General features: G+C 34.2%; 2 protein-coding genes and 1 pseudogene across 3 annotated transcripts; all 3 read left to right on the top strand.

Moving 5' to 3' along the window:
• Positions 1-963: 963 nt before the first annotated feature.
• LOC114413079 (putative clathrin assembly protein At4g40080) lies at positions 964-2,527 on the top strand. Its single transcript, XM_028377264.1, has one exon. It carries the CDS (start codon positions 1,321-1,323, stop codon positions 2,278-2,280), a length of 960 nt encoding a protein of 319 aa, XP_028233065.1. The 5' UTR covers positions 964-1,320; the 3' UTR covers positions 2,281-2,527.
• A 4,141-nt stretch (positions 2,528-6,668) lies between these two features.
• LOC114413078 lies at positions 6,669-9,621 on the top strand. Of its 2 annotated transcripts, none has more exons than XM_028377262.1 (2): positions 6,669-7,199; positions 8,005-9,621. In XM_028377262.1, the coding sequence occupies exons 1-2, from the start codon at positions 7,119-7,121 to the stop codon at positions 9,097-9,099; spliced, it is 1,176 nt and encodes a 391-aa protein (XP_028233063.1). In that variant the 5' UTR covers positions 6,669-7,118; the 3' UTR covers positions 9,100-9,621. The 2 variants fall into 2 exon arrangements, with proteins under 2 accessions (XP_028233063.1, XP_028233064.1); XM_028377263.1 differs by lacking the exon at positions 6,669-7,199 and adding an exon at positions 7,236-7,902.
• A 1,878-nt stretch (positions 9,622-11,499) lies between these two features.
• LOC114411552 lies at positions 11,500-12,241 on the top strand (annotated as a pseudogene).
• The last annotated feature ends 877 nt before the right edge of the window (positions 12,242-13,118 follow it).

The raw sequence follows: 13,118 nt of genomic DNA, 5'->3' as shown, positions 1-13,118 counted from the left end.
CATCCCTCGTTACATTTTTTTAATCTGCTATCCAATATCCAATATAATATACAATTTTCAATATCAATATCTACAGGTCATAAATTTCAATACCAAAGCAATACAATAACATATTACGTACTGTGTGACCTTTCGAAGCTTCATGACAAATGTTGTTAAAAAAAATAATATTAGACTCGTGGCAAGTTTTTTTTTTTTTTTCCACAGAAACTCATGGCAAGTTATGGAAAGATAGAAAAGAAAAATAAAAGGCATATCTAGCCGTTATGGACCTGTAAACTTTGGAGGAAGTTGGGAAGCAAGTTATTTAATTTGGGATGTTAATTTAGAAAGTACTATTATTGTAGAGTAATTATCAATTTAGTTTCAGAAATTATAATGTTCGTTTTAATTGTTTCCTAAAAATTGTAAAATGAGAAGATAACATCTAAAATTGTAAATTCTAATTAATTTAATCCCAAAAATTATAACAATTGGTCAAATACTTTCAAAATAACACTCGCAATTATAATTCTTAAAAAAAGAATTTACAATTATAATAATCATAAATATTAATCATTAATTTATTATTTTTTAATTTATTTGTTTTTAACTAGTGCGATCTAACACGGTTAAAAAGAATGGTTGAATTCACAAGCTAAGTGTGTAAATGATAGGTAATCAAACACGTATATGTAGTTAACTCATATTAATTTTATGTATTTTGCATTGGATTTTTTATCTATACATTATGCACGATTACTTACTAGTTCCTACAAAAAACAATACTACTAATAATTACGTATCCTGTCAAAACATGTAAAGAAAAGTATCCCGATAAAAAAGAAAATCACTATACCCATTTATCAAAGAAAAAAAAAAGACGACGGTAACCAAATGATTGAAGTGAAGTAGTTAATATGTTAAAATTAAGATGAAATTATTTAAATAATATCTAAATTTAATATTTGAGGGAAATAATTTTAAATTGAATTTTATTTACATATTTCATTGAACTTGGATTAATGATGATTTCTTTTTTCAGAGTTAAGAAAAAAAAATGAAAAACGTAAGTGTGTATACGCACTGTTCTAGAGCCATCAAGTCATCAACCACTCGATTGAACATGCGCAAATGTGAACAAGGCATAAAAATAAAATAGCCATTATAGCAGAGAAGGCAACATCATTTCATAATCATATATCCCACATTGGGTTGGGCTTTAATGCCATTTCCCAGGGCCAACGCCGAACGCTCCCTTTCCACTTTCCACCATCAAAATTTTCATTTTTCCAAACACCATGCACGAGTAGTGTTTATCTTTAAACACGCGACATAAACATGACAAAACTCACCAATCTAATTGGGATCATCAAGGACAAAGCATCGCAGAGCAAGGCGGCGTTGTTATCCAAACGCACCACGCTCTCCCTCCTACGCGCCACCAGCCATGACTCCTCCACGCCCCCCACGCGCAAGCACCTGGCCACGCTCCTCTCCTCGGGCGACGGCTCACGCGCCACCGCCTCTGCCGCCGTGGAGGTCCTGATGGACCGCCTTCAGGGGACCAACAACGCTGCCGTGGCCCTGAAGTGCCTGATCGCCGTCCACCACATCATCCACCACGGCAGCTTCATCCTCCAGGACCAGCTCTCCGTGTACCCCTCCGCAGGGGGCAGAAACTACCTCAACCTCTCCAACTTCCGACACAACACCGACCCCACATCATGGGAACTCTCGTCCTGGGTCAGATGGTTCGCGCAGCACATCGAGCAGCTCTTATGCACTTCCAGGATCCTGGGATTCTTCCTCGGAACCTCGACCGACAGCGAAGACAGGGTGTCGGGTGTCGCCAACGCGGACTTGTTGACCGAGTTTGACTCCCTGGTGGCTTTGGTGGAAGGGATTTGCAAGAGGCCCGAGCCCAACGGGAACAGGTTAGTGGAGGAGATTGTGAAACTGGCGCGTGAGGATTGGGGAGTGGCGCAAGTTGAGGTGGGCGTGAGGGTGAGTGAGTTTAAGGAGAGGTTGGGAGGGTTGAAGTTTGGGGAAGCGGTGGAATTGGTTTGTTGTTTGAAGAGGTTGGAGCAGTGCCAAGAGATGATGGATGGGGCAAGACAACTTAGATTCTGGGATTTGGTTAGAGAGGTTAAGGACAAAGCAGGGATTCAGCTCTATAGAGAAGAGGCTAAGTTCAGAAGCGAAACTCTCAAATTAAGGCTGAGTCAATCGGATCGCTTTTCTTCTCGCCTTCTCAATTCTCCTCACTTTCTCCGCTTTCCCTCCGGGAGGTTCATGTAGCATTTTTATGTCAGTGTAAATACTATCACAAACCAATTAAACAAACTCTTTTTTTTTTTTTTGTTTACCATTTTCTCTTGTTATGATATGATTTCGGGGGGTTGGGGATAGGTTTTTTGTAATTAGGATTGCATGTGATTTCAATTATTGTAAGGTTTGTGATAAGGAACAAAATTGTTGCCATGTGTTGTGTTGAATCAAAAGAAAATATATAGAGGAAATGATGAGTAGTAGTATTCGAGAGGAATCTTTCATTGGGAGCAGCAGGTGCACTCTAGATCCCAGCTTTTTTTTTATTTTTTTTATTTTTCAAACACTCACAAAGATATCTGCTTGTTTTTAATTGATTAGAAGGGGCATAACATGAGTTGAGTTGTGAGTTGTGACTACCAACTTGTTCAGCATAAGCCTAACAAAATGAGTTGTAACTTCTGGATCCCCGCAATATGCAACAAACCGGTATAAATAAATGAAAATAACCATTCGTTCGTGCATTTATCAGTTTCTTTGTACCTTATTTTTCTTTCTTTTTGTCTCTATCGTAATATCACATCATTAATTATATTTTCATCTTTTAATTTTTCTTTCTCCCTTCTACTCCGTATGCCTTGAAGGCGAGGTTGTATCTATCTTTTAAATTTTCATAAATAAACAAGCTACCCCAGCTAAAAAGTAAAGACAATAGCACAGCACCACATGACTGGTGTTAGCTAGTGTGTTATACCATTCAGATGGTTATGAAATAAATAGGCATTATAAAGTGCCACCAACCATGATTCCATGGGCATGGTTGAAGTGTTCAAGATATAGGATTGGTCCGATTGGATATGTTATACGGAGTATGTCAGAATTTGGCCATTGAACACTATTGAGGCCTAAAAGAAGCTAGGGCGACGAGACGTGTGTGCGTTGTGTTTAGTTTTTATATTAAGAGTTTTGAACATCTGTTAAAAAGTACGGCCGAAGAGTATTTTGTTTGGAAATGTGTTTCCTCGATTCAATACTATGTAACTATGAAGGATGATTTGGTGAGAACAATTATTCCAAAGGAATTGCTTACGGAATACGTGTTCTCAAAAAAAGTTTCCGGAACGGTCATTTAAAAAAAAAAAAAACATTCCGAAAAGCCAATGTCCACAACAGTGACGTTGAAACGTATATGGCGTGGAGAGTTAGAGCTGGAACCTCTAGCGTCGAGAGTTAGAAGAAGACTTCTAGAGAAAAAAGAGAAGAACTAGAAAGCGAGTGCATTGCAGGAAGAAGAGAATAACAAATGGTAGGGTATACAGAAGAAAGAAGGGGAAGAAGATAGAAGTAGGTTGTACAGAAGATAGAAGTAGGTTGGAGTTTTTTAAAAATTGGGAGGTGCAGGATGCAGTCGTAGAATATAAGTGTCATATGTAAGTTGTGATGGGTTCAATACAAATATTAATGGTCCATCAAAATAAAAGGTTTTGCTTAATGGGTATTGATAAATATACCCCCATTAACTAATAATATACCCCTTTTATATTTTTTTTTTGTCACGAGCTTTTAGAAAAAAACATTTTTAATTAAATAGGTAAGGTTATAAGCTTTAAAAAAAATTATTAAATTTGACGGGTTGGGCTTGATTAGCAACAATATTATTTTAATAAAAATATTATTAGGTTATTTACTTTTAGTGAGGCTTATAAAGTTTTGATAACCCGTTACATATAATGTTTGTATGCATTAGATAAGTTTTTATCATATCTTTTTGTTTAAAATTATCTTATTATTTTTAATAAAAATTTATGACTTTGTTAAATAAACAAAAAAGTAAATAAGAATAACATACAAGTCGTTGGTTCACACTTTAATAGTTCAATGCATAATAATTTTATTATTATATAATAATTTCTTTTTACATTTCTTAAAATAAAACATGCATTTAAATAAGCTAATACATCAAACCTAACTTATAAAAATAGACTTGTGACAAATAATAGATCCAAGATTAAATTATAAAAGTATAAAGTAGCTCAAACCAGACTTAAGAAAAACATGTCCTATTCTAACTCATTTTCTCGTAGTCACATCCCTAAAAATCATAGACAAAAATAAAATCATGATATAAAAAACTATTCTTGAAAATCCAAAAAAATGTACTGAAACATAAAGTGAAATAAAACCTTAACATTAAATTAAAAAGACAAATTACACACTAAAATATTTTGGATAAATAACCTTTAACCCCAGACAAGGAAGCTTATATCCTCACTCATAAAGTATACCATCAATTTTGAACTAACTCAACGATCATTTGAATATTATAAATTAAGCGATTCAAATTAGTAAGTTGTTCGGATCTTGATCGTGGTAGACTCGTTAATTGTCAATTTGCTAGGTGGAATCGTTCCACGGTTTCCCACATGTGTAGTGTATAATTGTTATGCCATTTGCATTGTCGTATATCTGAAGGGGATGATATTGGAATATAATACGTAGTCCGTTAATACTATTATTATACAAGTGCTGTAAAGTTATTAATACACTGGGTAAGCTATATGCTATTAATAAGTAGTTGGGTTATAATTTATCGGTAAAAAAGAAGAACAGAAGAGTGCATCGCAAATGATGTAATATTTTCGTCTATAAAATTTATATTTTTAACTCATTAATATATTTTTCTTCCTTTAGCCTCGCATGCAAGTAGCTCAACATGTTAATTTCCTATATCTACCTCATGGATGAGACAAACAATATCGTGCCTATGTGTTATAAGTTCAAGAATAAGATTTTAGTATACAAGTGCCAAACAAACCCATATAATTTTGTAAGTTGTTTCATCCTTACCCAATTTGGAAGGATAAAAAGTAAAACATACGGTGTAGTTTAAAACATAATTTAATTTAAATATATTGGTTTAGTAAATATTTTTAGGTTTTTATTTAATTATAAATGGATACAAGATTAAAAATTATTAAATAAGGTGATGTTTTCGATAAAATATACGATGATTTCTAACATGTGACAAGTACAAAACTGTTAAATTTTGAGTCTTGGTAAGTAGTAGCTTGTAATAGAGCTCCATTTTTTTAAAATTAAATATTTTTATTGACAATATTTTATTGTTCTTTAACTTTTTATAGAGCAGTTTAATTTATTTATTGACTAGACATTCAATATTTAACATGAATATTGACGTGATATTTTATTTTACAACTATGTAAATATTTTTGTTAAATATGATATGTAAATTTAATGGATACATCAAAATTATGTAATAATAATAATAATAATAATAATAATAATAATAATAATAATAATAGATTATTATTCATTTTCACTAAAAAAAATAAAAAATCAACTGTTTGATAACTATAGAAACATATACTATGTCTGTAGCAAACCACTCCCACTGTGAACCTCTGCAACGGCGTTGACGATGATGTGGAAGGGCTTGAGGGCTTCACACGCGGAAATCATGCTCTTGGAAAGGAGGCTTTGGACTGGTTGAGGCAGTTGGTCTTGGCCTGGTGCTAGGAATTGTAGTGTGAGTGTCAGGGTTAAAAGGAAGAACACATTCGTGGGGGGGTGTAGAAAAAGATATAATGGATAGTAACAATTTTAGTTAGAAGAAAGGGGGGACTTATTTAGCAAGAGTCAACGGTAAGCGACAAGCTCGTGGTGGGGGCCCACATCATTGCTAAACGGGCCCCACTCCTAACGTGGTCCTCTTCCACATGCATACTTGTCAATTCCCTCATTAGTCATAGTTGGCTTAACTTAATGCTCCCAAATAAAACCTCTTTAACATCATCACAATCTTCATGTTCCAGCACACACAAAACAATAACATCGACCTTTGCCGCTTTCTTTTACAATCTCCTCTAACGAGGACGTCGTCATTCCCGCTTCCATTACCCGGAAACTTACGCGTAACAATACTCTTCGCTTTGATCATCAAGTGTAATGTAACCAAGACAAATGTCACTTGTATACATTCTTCATTCTTTCGAGTTTCGAATATAACACTTTTTTATTTTTTATTTTAAATACATTTTTTCTTACAATTTAGTATTTTATAAAATTATTTTTTATTTTTGTCCTTAAAACATATTAGATAACGCTTTCACCAATGAACAAAATATTAAGAGTTATTTTTTTTTATTATAAGTTTTAATAACCAACAATAAATAGTATGATTGTAAAAGTTGTAGTAACAAAAACAACATATAAAAAAGAAATGAATTAGAGAAAGTGTTTGTTTGTGTAAAGAATATTTTGTGTTAAATATAAAAAAGCAAAACTGGGCACACATTCGCTGGCTGCCACGTGTAGTGTGGTCTGGGAAAATATGAAAATTCCAAGGGAATAAATACCCTCTTGTTTCCGTATTAGATGAAATAATAACACGTATTAGCAGAGAACCGAACCAGTTGTCGCGAGCGAGTCAATACTCAATACACACAACAACGCGTGGAGAAGAGAGACTCAGTAAAAGTAAAGGCCAAGACTTTATTTATAAGCAAAAGCGGGACAGAGAATATAAAGAAAGAAATTAGCAGAGAGAAAGTGGAATCCCCAATCTTGTAACGGAACTTTTTTTCTTATCAGTTCCATAGCTAGCTGTGTGGAGACGACAACTGCCACCCATTCCAACATACAGAGAGGCTATTTACTAATTACTGTTCCTCGTGTGAACAAACATATAAACCACCTCGGATTTTGCTTCCTCTGCTGTGTTTTAACGACAACGCGTTTCTTTGCTTATACACTAAGATTTCAAACGACGATTCGTTTTGCGACTGTGTGGTCGCGATCTGGTTTTGTTTTGATTCATTTGTACGTTGGACTGTGAAACACACGCCGAAATGTGGTGGATGATGGGCGAGACTGGAGGCAATTACTGTTGTAAGAAGAGCGATGATTTGTGCACCAATGTTTGTGGTCAGGTATATCATCCATAAATTTTTTTTTTTATTAAATGTTACTTTTCCGTTTATGTGGTGTCGATGTAAGTTAATCTTTCAGCTGTGGCTTCGGTTCGCCTATTTAATTTGTGGATTTCGTTATTTTGGAGAGAAAACAAAAAAAAAAAGTCATTTTGAATGGTTTTTCCATAGAAAACTGTTGATGTGGTTTGTCATGTAATCTATCACTGGATTGTGATGAAACCTTTGTCCTAGATTTGCTCTTTTTAGGTGTTGTTTGTTTGCTATTTCTTTTAAAAAAAAAAAAATTGGTGTGTGAACGAGATTTTCGTGATCTGAATTTAGATATGGGATAAGGTTGTGTTTTTTGTTATTTTTTTATTTTTATTTTTCTAATTTTAGGAAACCTGCCGAGGTATTTTTTGTGGCTTGTAAGTGAACGCAAACGAAGACACCCTTTTTTTTCCTTCTTGTTCCTATTTTTTGGGGGATTCGTTTGGGAGGGAAAGGAGTGTCGTTTATGTTGTAGCCATAATTGGATTTGAATGGATGCAAGGTTTCTCGCATGAAGAGCTTGCAATTTGGGGTTTTTTCGGGGCATGGTTTCTTTTTTCTTCATGATACAGCTTTTGGCTTTATGATTAAATTGGGGATTTAAGTTATATGATGCTTGAAAATTTTCCCCAATACAAAGAGAGGAGCATTGGGTTTTTGATAAGATTGTGTATGATTTAAAGAAGCTGCATTGGATATTTATTTCATGATTTTTCATTCTTGAAGCTGGATTTTTACAGTTTAGTTATATGTCTGTTCCTTAATTTTGCAGGAATCAAGTCAAGTATCAGGTATGTCACGAATTCGCTGCATTCTGCGGGGTTTGGATGTGAAAACCTACATATTCATGTTTGCTGTTATCCCAATGTGTGTCTTTGGATTCTATATACATGGGCAGAAGATCTCCTACTTTCTGCGGCCACTATGGGAAAAAGCACCCAAGCCTTTCAATGTCATCCCTCATTACTATAACGAAAATGTCACCATGGAGAATCTCTGCAGGCTTCATGGATGGGGAGTCCGGGAGTACCCTCGACGTGTTTATGATGCTGTGTTGTTTAGTAATGAGCTGGAAATACTAACCTTGCGCTGGAAAGAATTGTACCCTTACATAACTGAATTTGTTGTCCTTGAGTCAAATTCTACCTTCACCGGATTGCCTAAGCCTCTGGTTTTCAATAGCAATAGGGAGCAGTTCAAATTTGTTGAGCCGCGGTTAACTTATGGGACCATTGGTGGGAGATTTAAGAAAGGAGAAAACCCATTTGTTGAAGAGGCGTATCAGCGTGTAGCATTGGACCAGCTCCTGAAGATAGCTGGTATTACTGATGATGACTTGTTGATTATGTCTGATGTGGATGAGATACCAAGTGCTCACACTATTAACCTCCTGAGGTGGTGTGATGAAGTACCCTCAATCCTTCATCTGCAGCTGAAAAATTATCTCTATTCATTTGAATTTCGTGTGGATGATAAGAGCTGGAGGGCTTCAATTCACAGGTATGAGACTGGGAAGACGAGGTATGCACATTATCGCCAGTCTGATGACATATTGGCAGATGCTGGATGGCATTGTAGCTTTTGCTTCCGCCGAATCAGCGATTTCATTTTCAAGATGAAAGCCTACAGCCATTATGATAGAGTCAGGTTCTCTCACTATTTAAATCCTGAAAGAATTCAGAAGGTAATCTGCAAAGGGACCGATTTATTTGATATGCTGCCGGAGGAGTACACTTTCAGGGATATCATTGGTAAAATGGGACCAATACCCCATTCCTATTCTGCAGTTCATCTTCCTGCTTTTCTTCTGGAAAATTCTGACAAGTATAAATTTCTTTTACCTGGAAATTGCAAGAGAGAGAGATGATCTTGGAAAGTCATTTATGATACTGGCTTGTTTCTGAGCTTCTAGCTTGTACAGCTCAAGTGACTCTCCTCTCTCGGAGGTTTTTAACTGAGGTTGTGATGATTGTATGTCACTCGTATAGCTGTAAGCTGTATCATTGTCCAGTGAGATATTCTTTGGGAATTAATTAATTTCAGATAAATTCTTTGATCTTGGGGGAATTCTGTATATAATTTAGAGCTGGACTTTCATTCAAGGGGAGCAACATCTCTACTGATGAGGACTGAAACTGCTGTTTTGAGAACGGGCTTGCCTTCATGAAATGTGTTTATTTAGTATTAGGGTGATTGATCCCCGGATATACGAGACTAGTTTAAAATTCCCCACTTTTTCCTGTTTGGGAAGTTTTGTTCTGCAGACCAATTTATTTTCTAATTATTCTTTATTTATGCAAATATCTAATCCGATTGGTTGGTCTATATTCATAACAGTGCTGACTCAGTTCTTTGCATTATATAAATATAGTTTGGTTGCTTTCAATTAGATGCCGTTCCAATATCTGATATTACTCGGGCGCGACTTATCTTGCTTTTTTTTATCTTATTTCCTTTTCCCTCTGTAGAATGGAAATTCCCGATTTGGAATCTACCAACATTGATTTTGCTTTATTAAATTATTTTACTGATTTAGACAATATGCAATAAAGCGTGGGGATGTGCTATTTACTGAGGTTTTTCGTTAGACGGTAGTTTAGATACCTAGGGATTTAGCACTTATTCATCTTATTTTCTAGTCCTAAAGTCTTCTATTAGACTAATTTTAACCAGTTAACAACAAGACATGTGCATGTATCATCAATGAAGTTCTTTTGTTGAAAACCAAGTCGTGTCGGACTAGATATTTGTTCAGTTTCCCTTTGGGTTCTTTTTCATTTTATATAGGGTTGATGGTAGGTTTTCTATTACAATTTTCTAAAGAAGGAAAAAAATAGAATATTAAGTATGTTTGATTGAGAGTGACAATTTCACTTTCTAATATGAGTTCTTTAATTCACAATATAAGAGAAAATTAATTATATTTATTTATTTAATTTAATTTATAATTAAATAATGAGTTTGTTGTACCAAAAAAAGAAACAAATGTAACAAAAAGATAATGAGTTTGCTATAAGAATAGAAGTGATCTTGGGGACCATAAGCTCTACAGCATTCACACACAACATGATTCAGCTACTGAAATCTTCTTCCTCCCATTCCCACAAAACCTCCTTCATTCTTCATTGATTTCTTTGGTCAACATATGACTCATGTCACTTAGCCAACTTCCACTAGCATTTATTCTCCATTGTCCTCTAAAGGAACCTAAAAGCTTGCCTCTATCAGAGTTTAGGAAAAAGGTTTTACTTTGGAGTTTGGATAGAAGAATAAAATCGATGAACCCCCAGTTCTGGTCAATTATCAGTTATTCACTAGTTCACTGAGTATTTGGCTAGTTTTTATGAGGACTAATTCCAAGGGTCACTCTGGCCAAATGAGGGACCAATTGTCCAACTGGTCAAACCAACTAGTTTAATCTGGCTTTTACTAGTCCATTTAGGTGCAACACTTGAATATATTTTTCAGAACTAAGGAGGGGTTAAGGCCCAACACAAAAGCTAACAAGAAGATTAACCTTACTGGTCCAACCCAAATGCTTTGTAGTTGAGAAAAGGAATATTAATATGCCATTTAATTTCCTCCGCAAATTAGGAATCAAACTTAACTTTTTTTCTTCCACCCCTTTCGTGGTGAATATAAAAATGGAGATTAATAGTGAGATTTTAATATGACTTTAAAAGAAAATTACATTGATAGATAACTTTATCCTTTTGTGATTATAGGTTTTGATCCCTGAACGCTTAAGAAAAACTCAATAATTAATGAAATACATCAAAGTGATCAAATTTCCACATTTTTAAAAAAGTGAAAGACTAAATACTAAACATGTTTTTAGAAACTAAAATAAAAAAAAAAATATGTACTTTTATATATTTACAGTGAGTAAAAAATTATTTTATCCTTTCATTATTTTTTTAATTAAGTCATCCTTTTTTTGTTTACGTTATTAAGTCGTCCTTTATAGATTAGGAGCATCTCTAATTATTTTACAATTGCATGAGATTTTATCTGTACACGTTTTTATCATGTTTTATATATACACTTTTTCTTTTCTTTTCAGTTTTTTTAAAAAGTAAAATATTGAGATTAAAACTCTTTTTCTTGTTTTTTTATCCCACTCTATCTTTTCAACAAAAAAGTAAGGAATATAGCCACAGAGATACATGACTACGGACATTGAATTCTTTTGCATGCCGAAGAGAGAGAGAAGAATTAAATTCTTTCTTATCATCATGGAATAATAAAAACTATAAATAGTAGCTGAAATTAAGATGAAGCAACACCACAACCTAGCTCAACACCCTCAAAGTTTATAATTAGAAATGGCATACCAAAACTACAATAGGAACAACAATTACTACGGGTGGCGAAGCCCCTCAGACGAGTACCAAGTGTAAGACCCCCCAGTAGAGGCTACATATCATAGTCCTAGGCATCATCATCACAAGAAGGGTCATGTGGCATTCAGAACCAACTATGAGCAGGACTCTATAGCCGAAGTAGAATCCAACGTTGAGGCTCGTGAACAAGGTTACGAAAGTACCAGGTTATGGAATCATAGTGCTTACAAAAGTGTGGACCAAGAGGCTGAGGCGTTTATTCAGTATGAGCATACGAGGATGGAATTAGCCAGGCTCATGCCAACAAGGGGTGCCTAATGAGCCTCTGTTGTATATATATATTTCTATTATTATATCATAGGGGCATTATGTGCATTGTTACATATGTATTGTGTATGGTTAATTTGGTGTACCCCCTTAAAATGGTTAAAAGATTTTGGGGTGAGACTTTTATGATAAAGTTTTACGAATAATTCATTCCTCAATTTTTTTAGCTCCCCTTTTAAAATGGCATCAAATTGACTCGTAGCCATATTACCCACATCTCATGTCACAAATCATAAATAATCTACAACTGAAGTACTACTCAGGAGCTTAATTAATTTACTGTTTTTTCTTTTCTCTATCTTTATTCCACCTAAATAAATGCACAAGGCCTTACACTCATATGGCGTGTTGTATTTGCTTCAGTCCTCTCTGTCAATTGTCTTATATATAGTTATAATGGGTTGTTGCTATAGATTTCACCCTATTTCAGTATATGTTATGTAGAAAGAATGCAAACAAGCAATGATACGTTATATAAAATTGTGTTCTAAATAAATTCCAAGTACAATTGGTTCTAAATAATTAATTAGGACCTGTTTGAAAATTTCATCTCAGAAAAATATATATATATGTTCAGTGTTTAGAAATTAATTAGTTTATCATGTTTGGTATTATCATTCGACCGAAATACGCCAATCTTCAGTTTTTTTACCAGTCTTCAGATTTGAGTTGGTAGAAATATATTTCAAGGAAACAATCTTCTCTAACATATTCATATGTGTTGTTTATGATATGTTATTTTTCTCATAGATCCCTAATCATGCAATATGTTATGATGCCATCTGCATCAGTTATAGTAATTGCACAATATATATTAAAATCTGAACTTGCTGGCAAGAGTAATTTTTCAACCCAAGAACATAGAAAGGAAGGGAGAAGAGGAGTTTTGGAAAAATGAACTGTTTTTAGATAAAGATGTTCTATGTGAGACATATTATCGCATTACATCAAGCCCCAAATTAATGTCTGGGAGTCCCGTACTTTTACTGGTCACTTTAAAATTCTTAAAAACAAATTGAAACATAAACAAATAAATAATGTATAACTAGATAATGTAAGACTCTTGCCTTTGGAATACCCACTGAATTACAACACTTGCTTGGATAAATTGTTGAATTAAATATTTATTTGATAAATATTAGTACCTGTTCACAAACTTAAGATCGTAATATTTTAAAACAAATTATTTTAAATAAATTTTTCCATAAACAAGTTA

The sequence above is a fragment of the Glycine soja genome, chromosome 5 (assembly GCF_004193775.1).
Source record: "Glycine soja cultivar W05 chromosome 5, ASM419377v2, whole genome shotgun sequence".
Classification (NCBI taxonomy): domain Eukaryota; kingdom Viridiplantae; phylum Streptophyta; class Magnoliopsida; order Fabales; family Fabaceae; genus Glycine; species Glycine soja.
The sequence above is the reverse complement of the archived record's forward strand: the minus strand, read 5'-3'. Positions and strand labels throughout refer to the sequence as shown.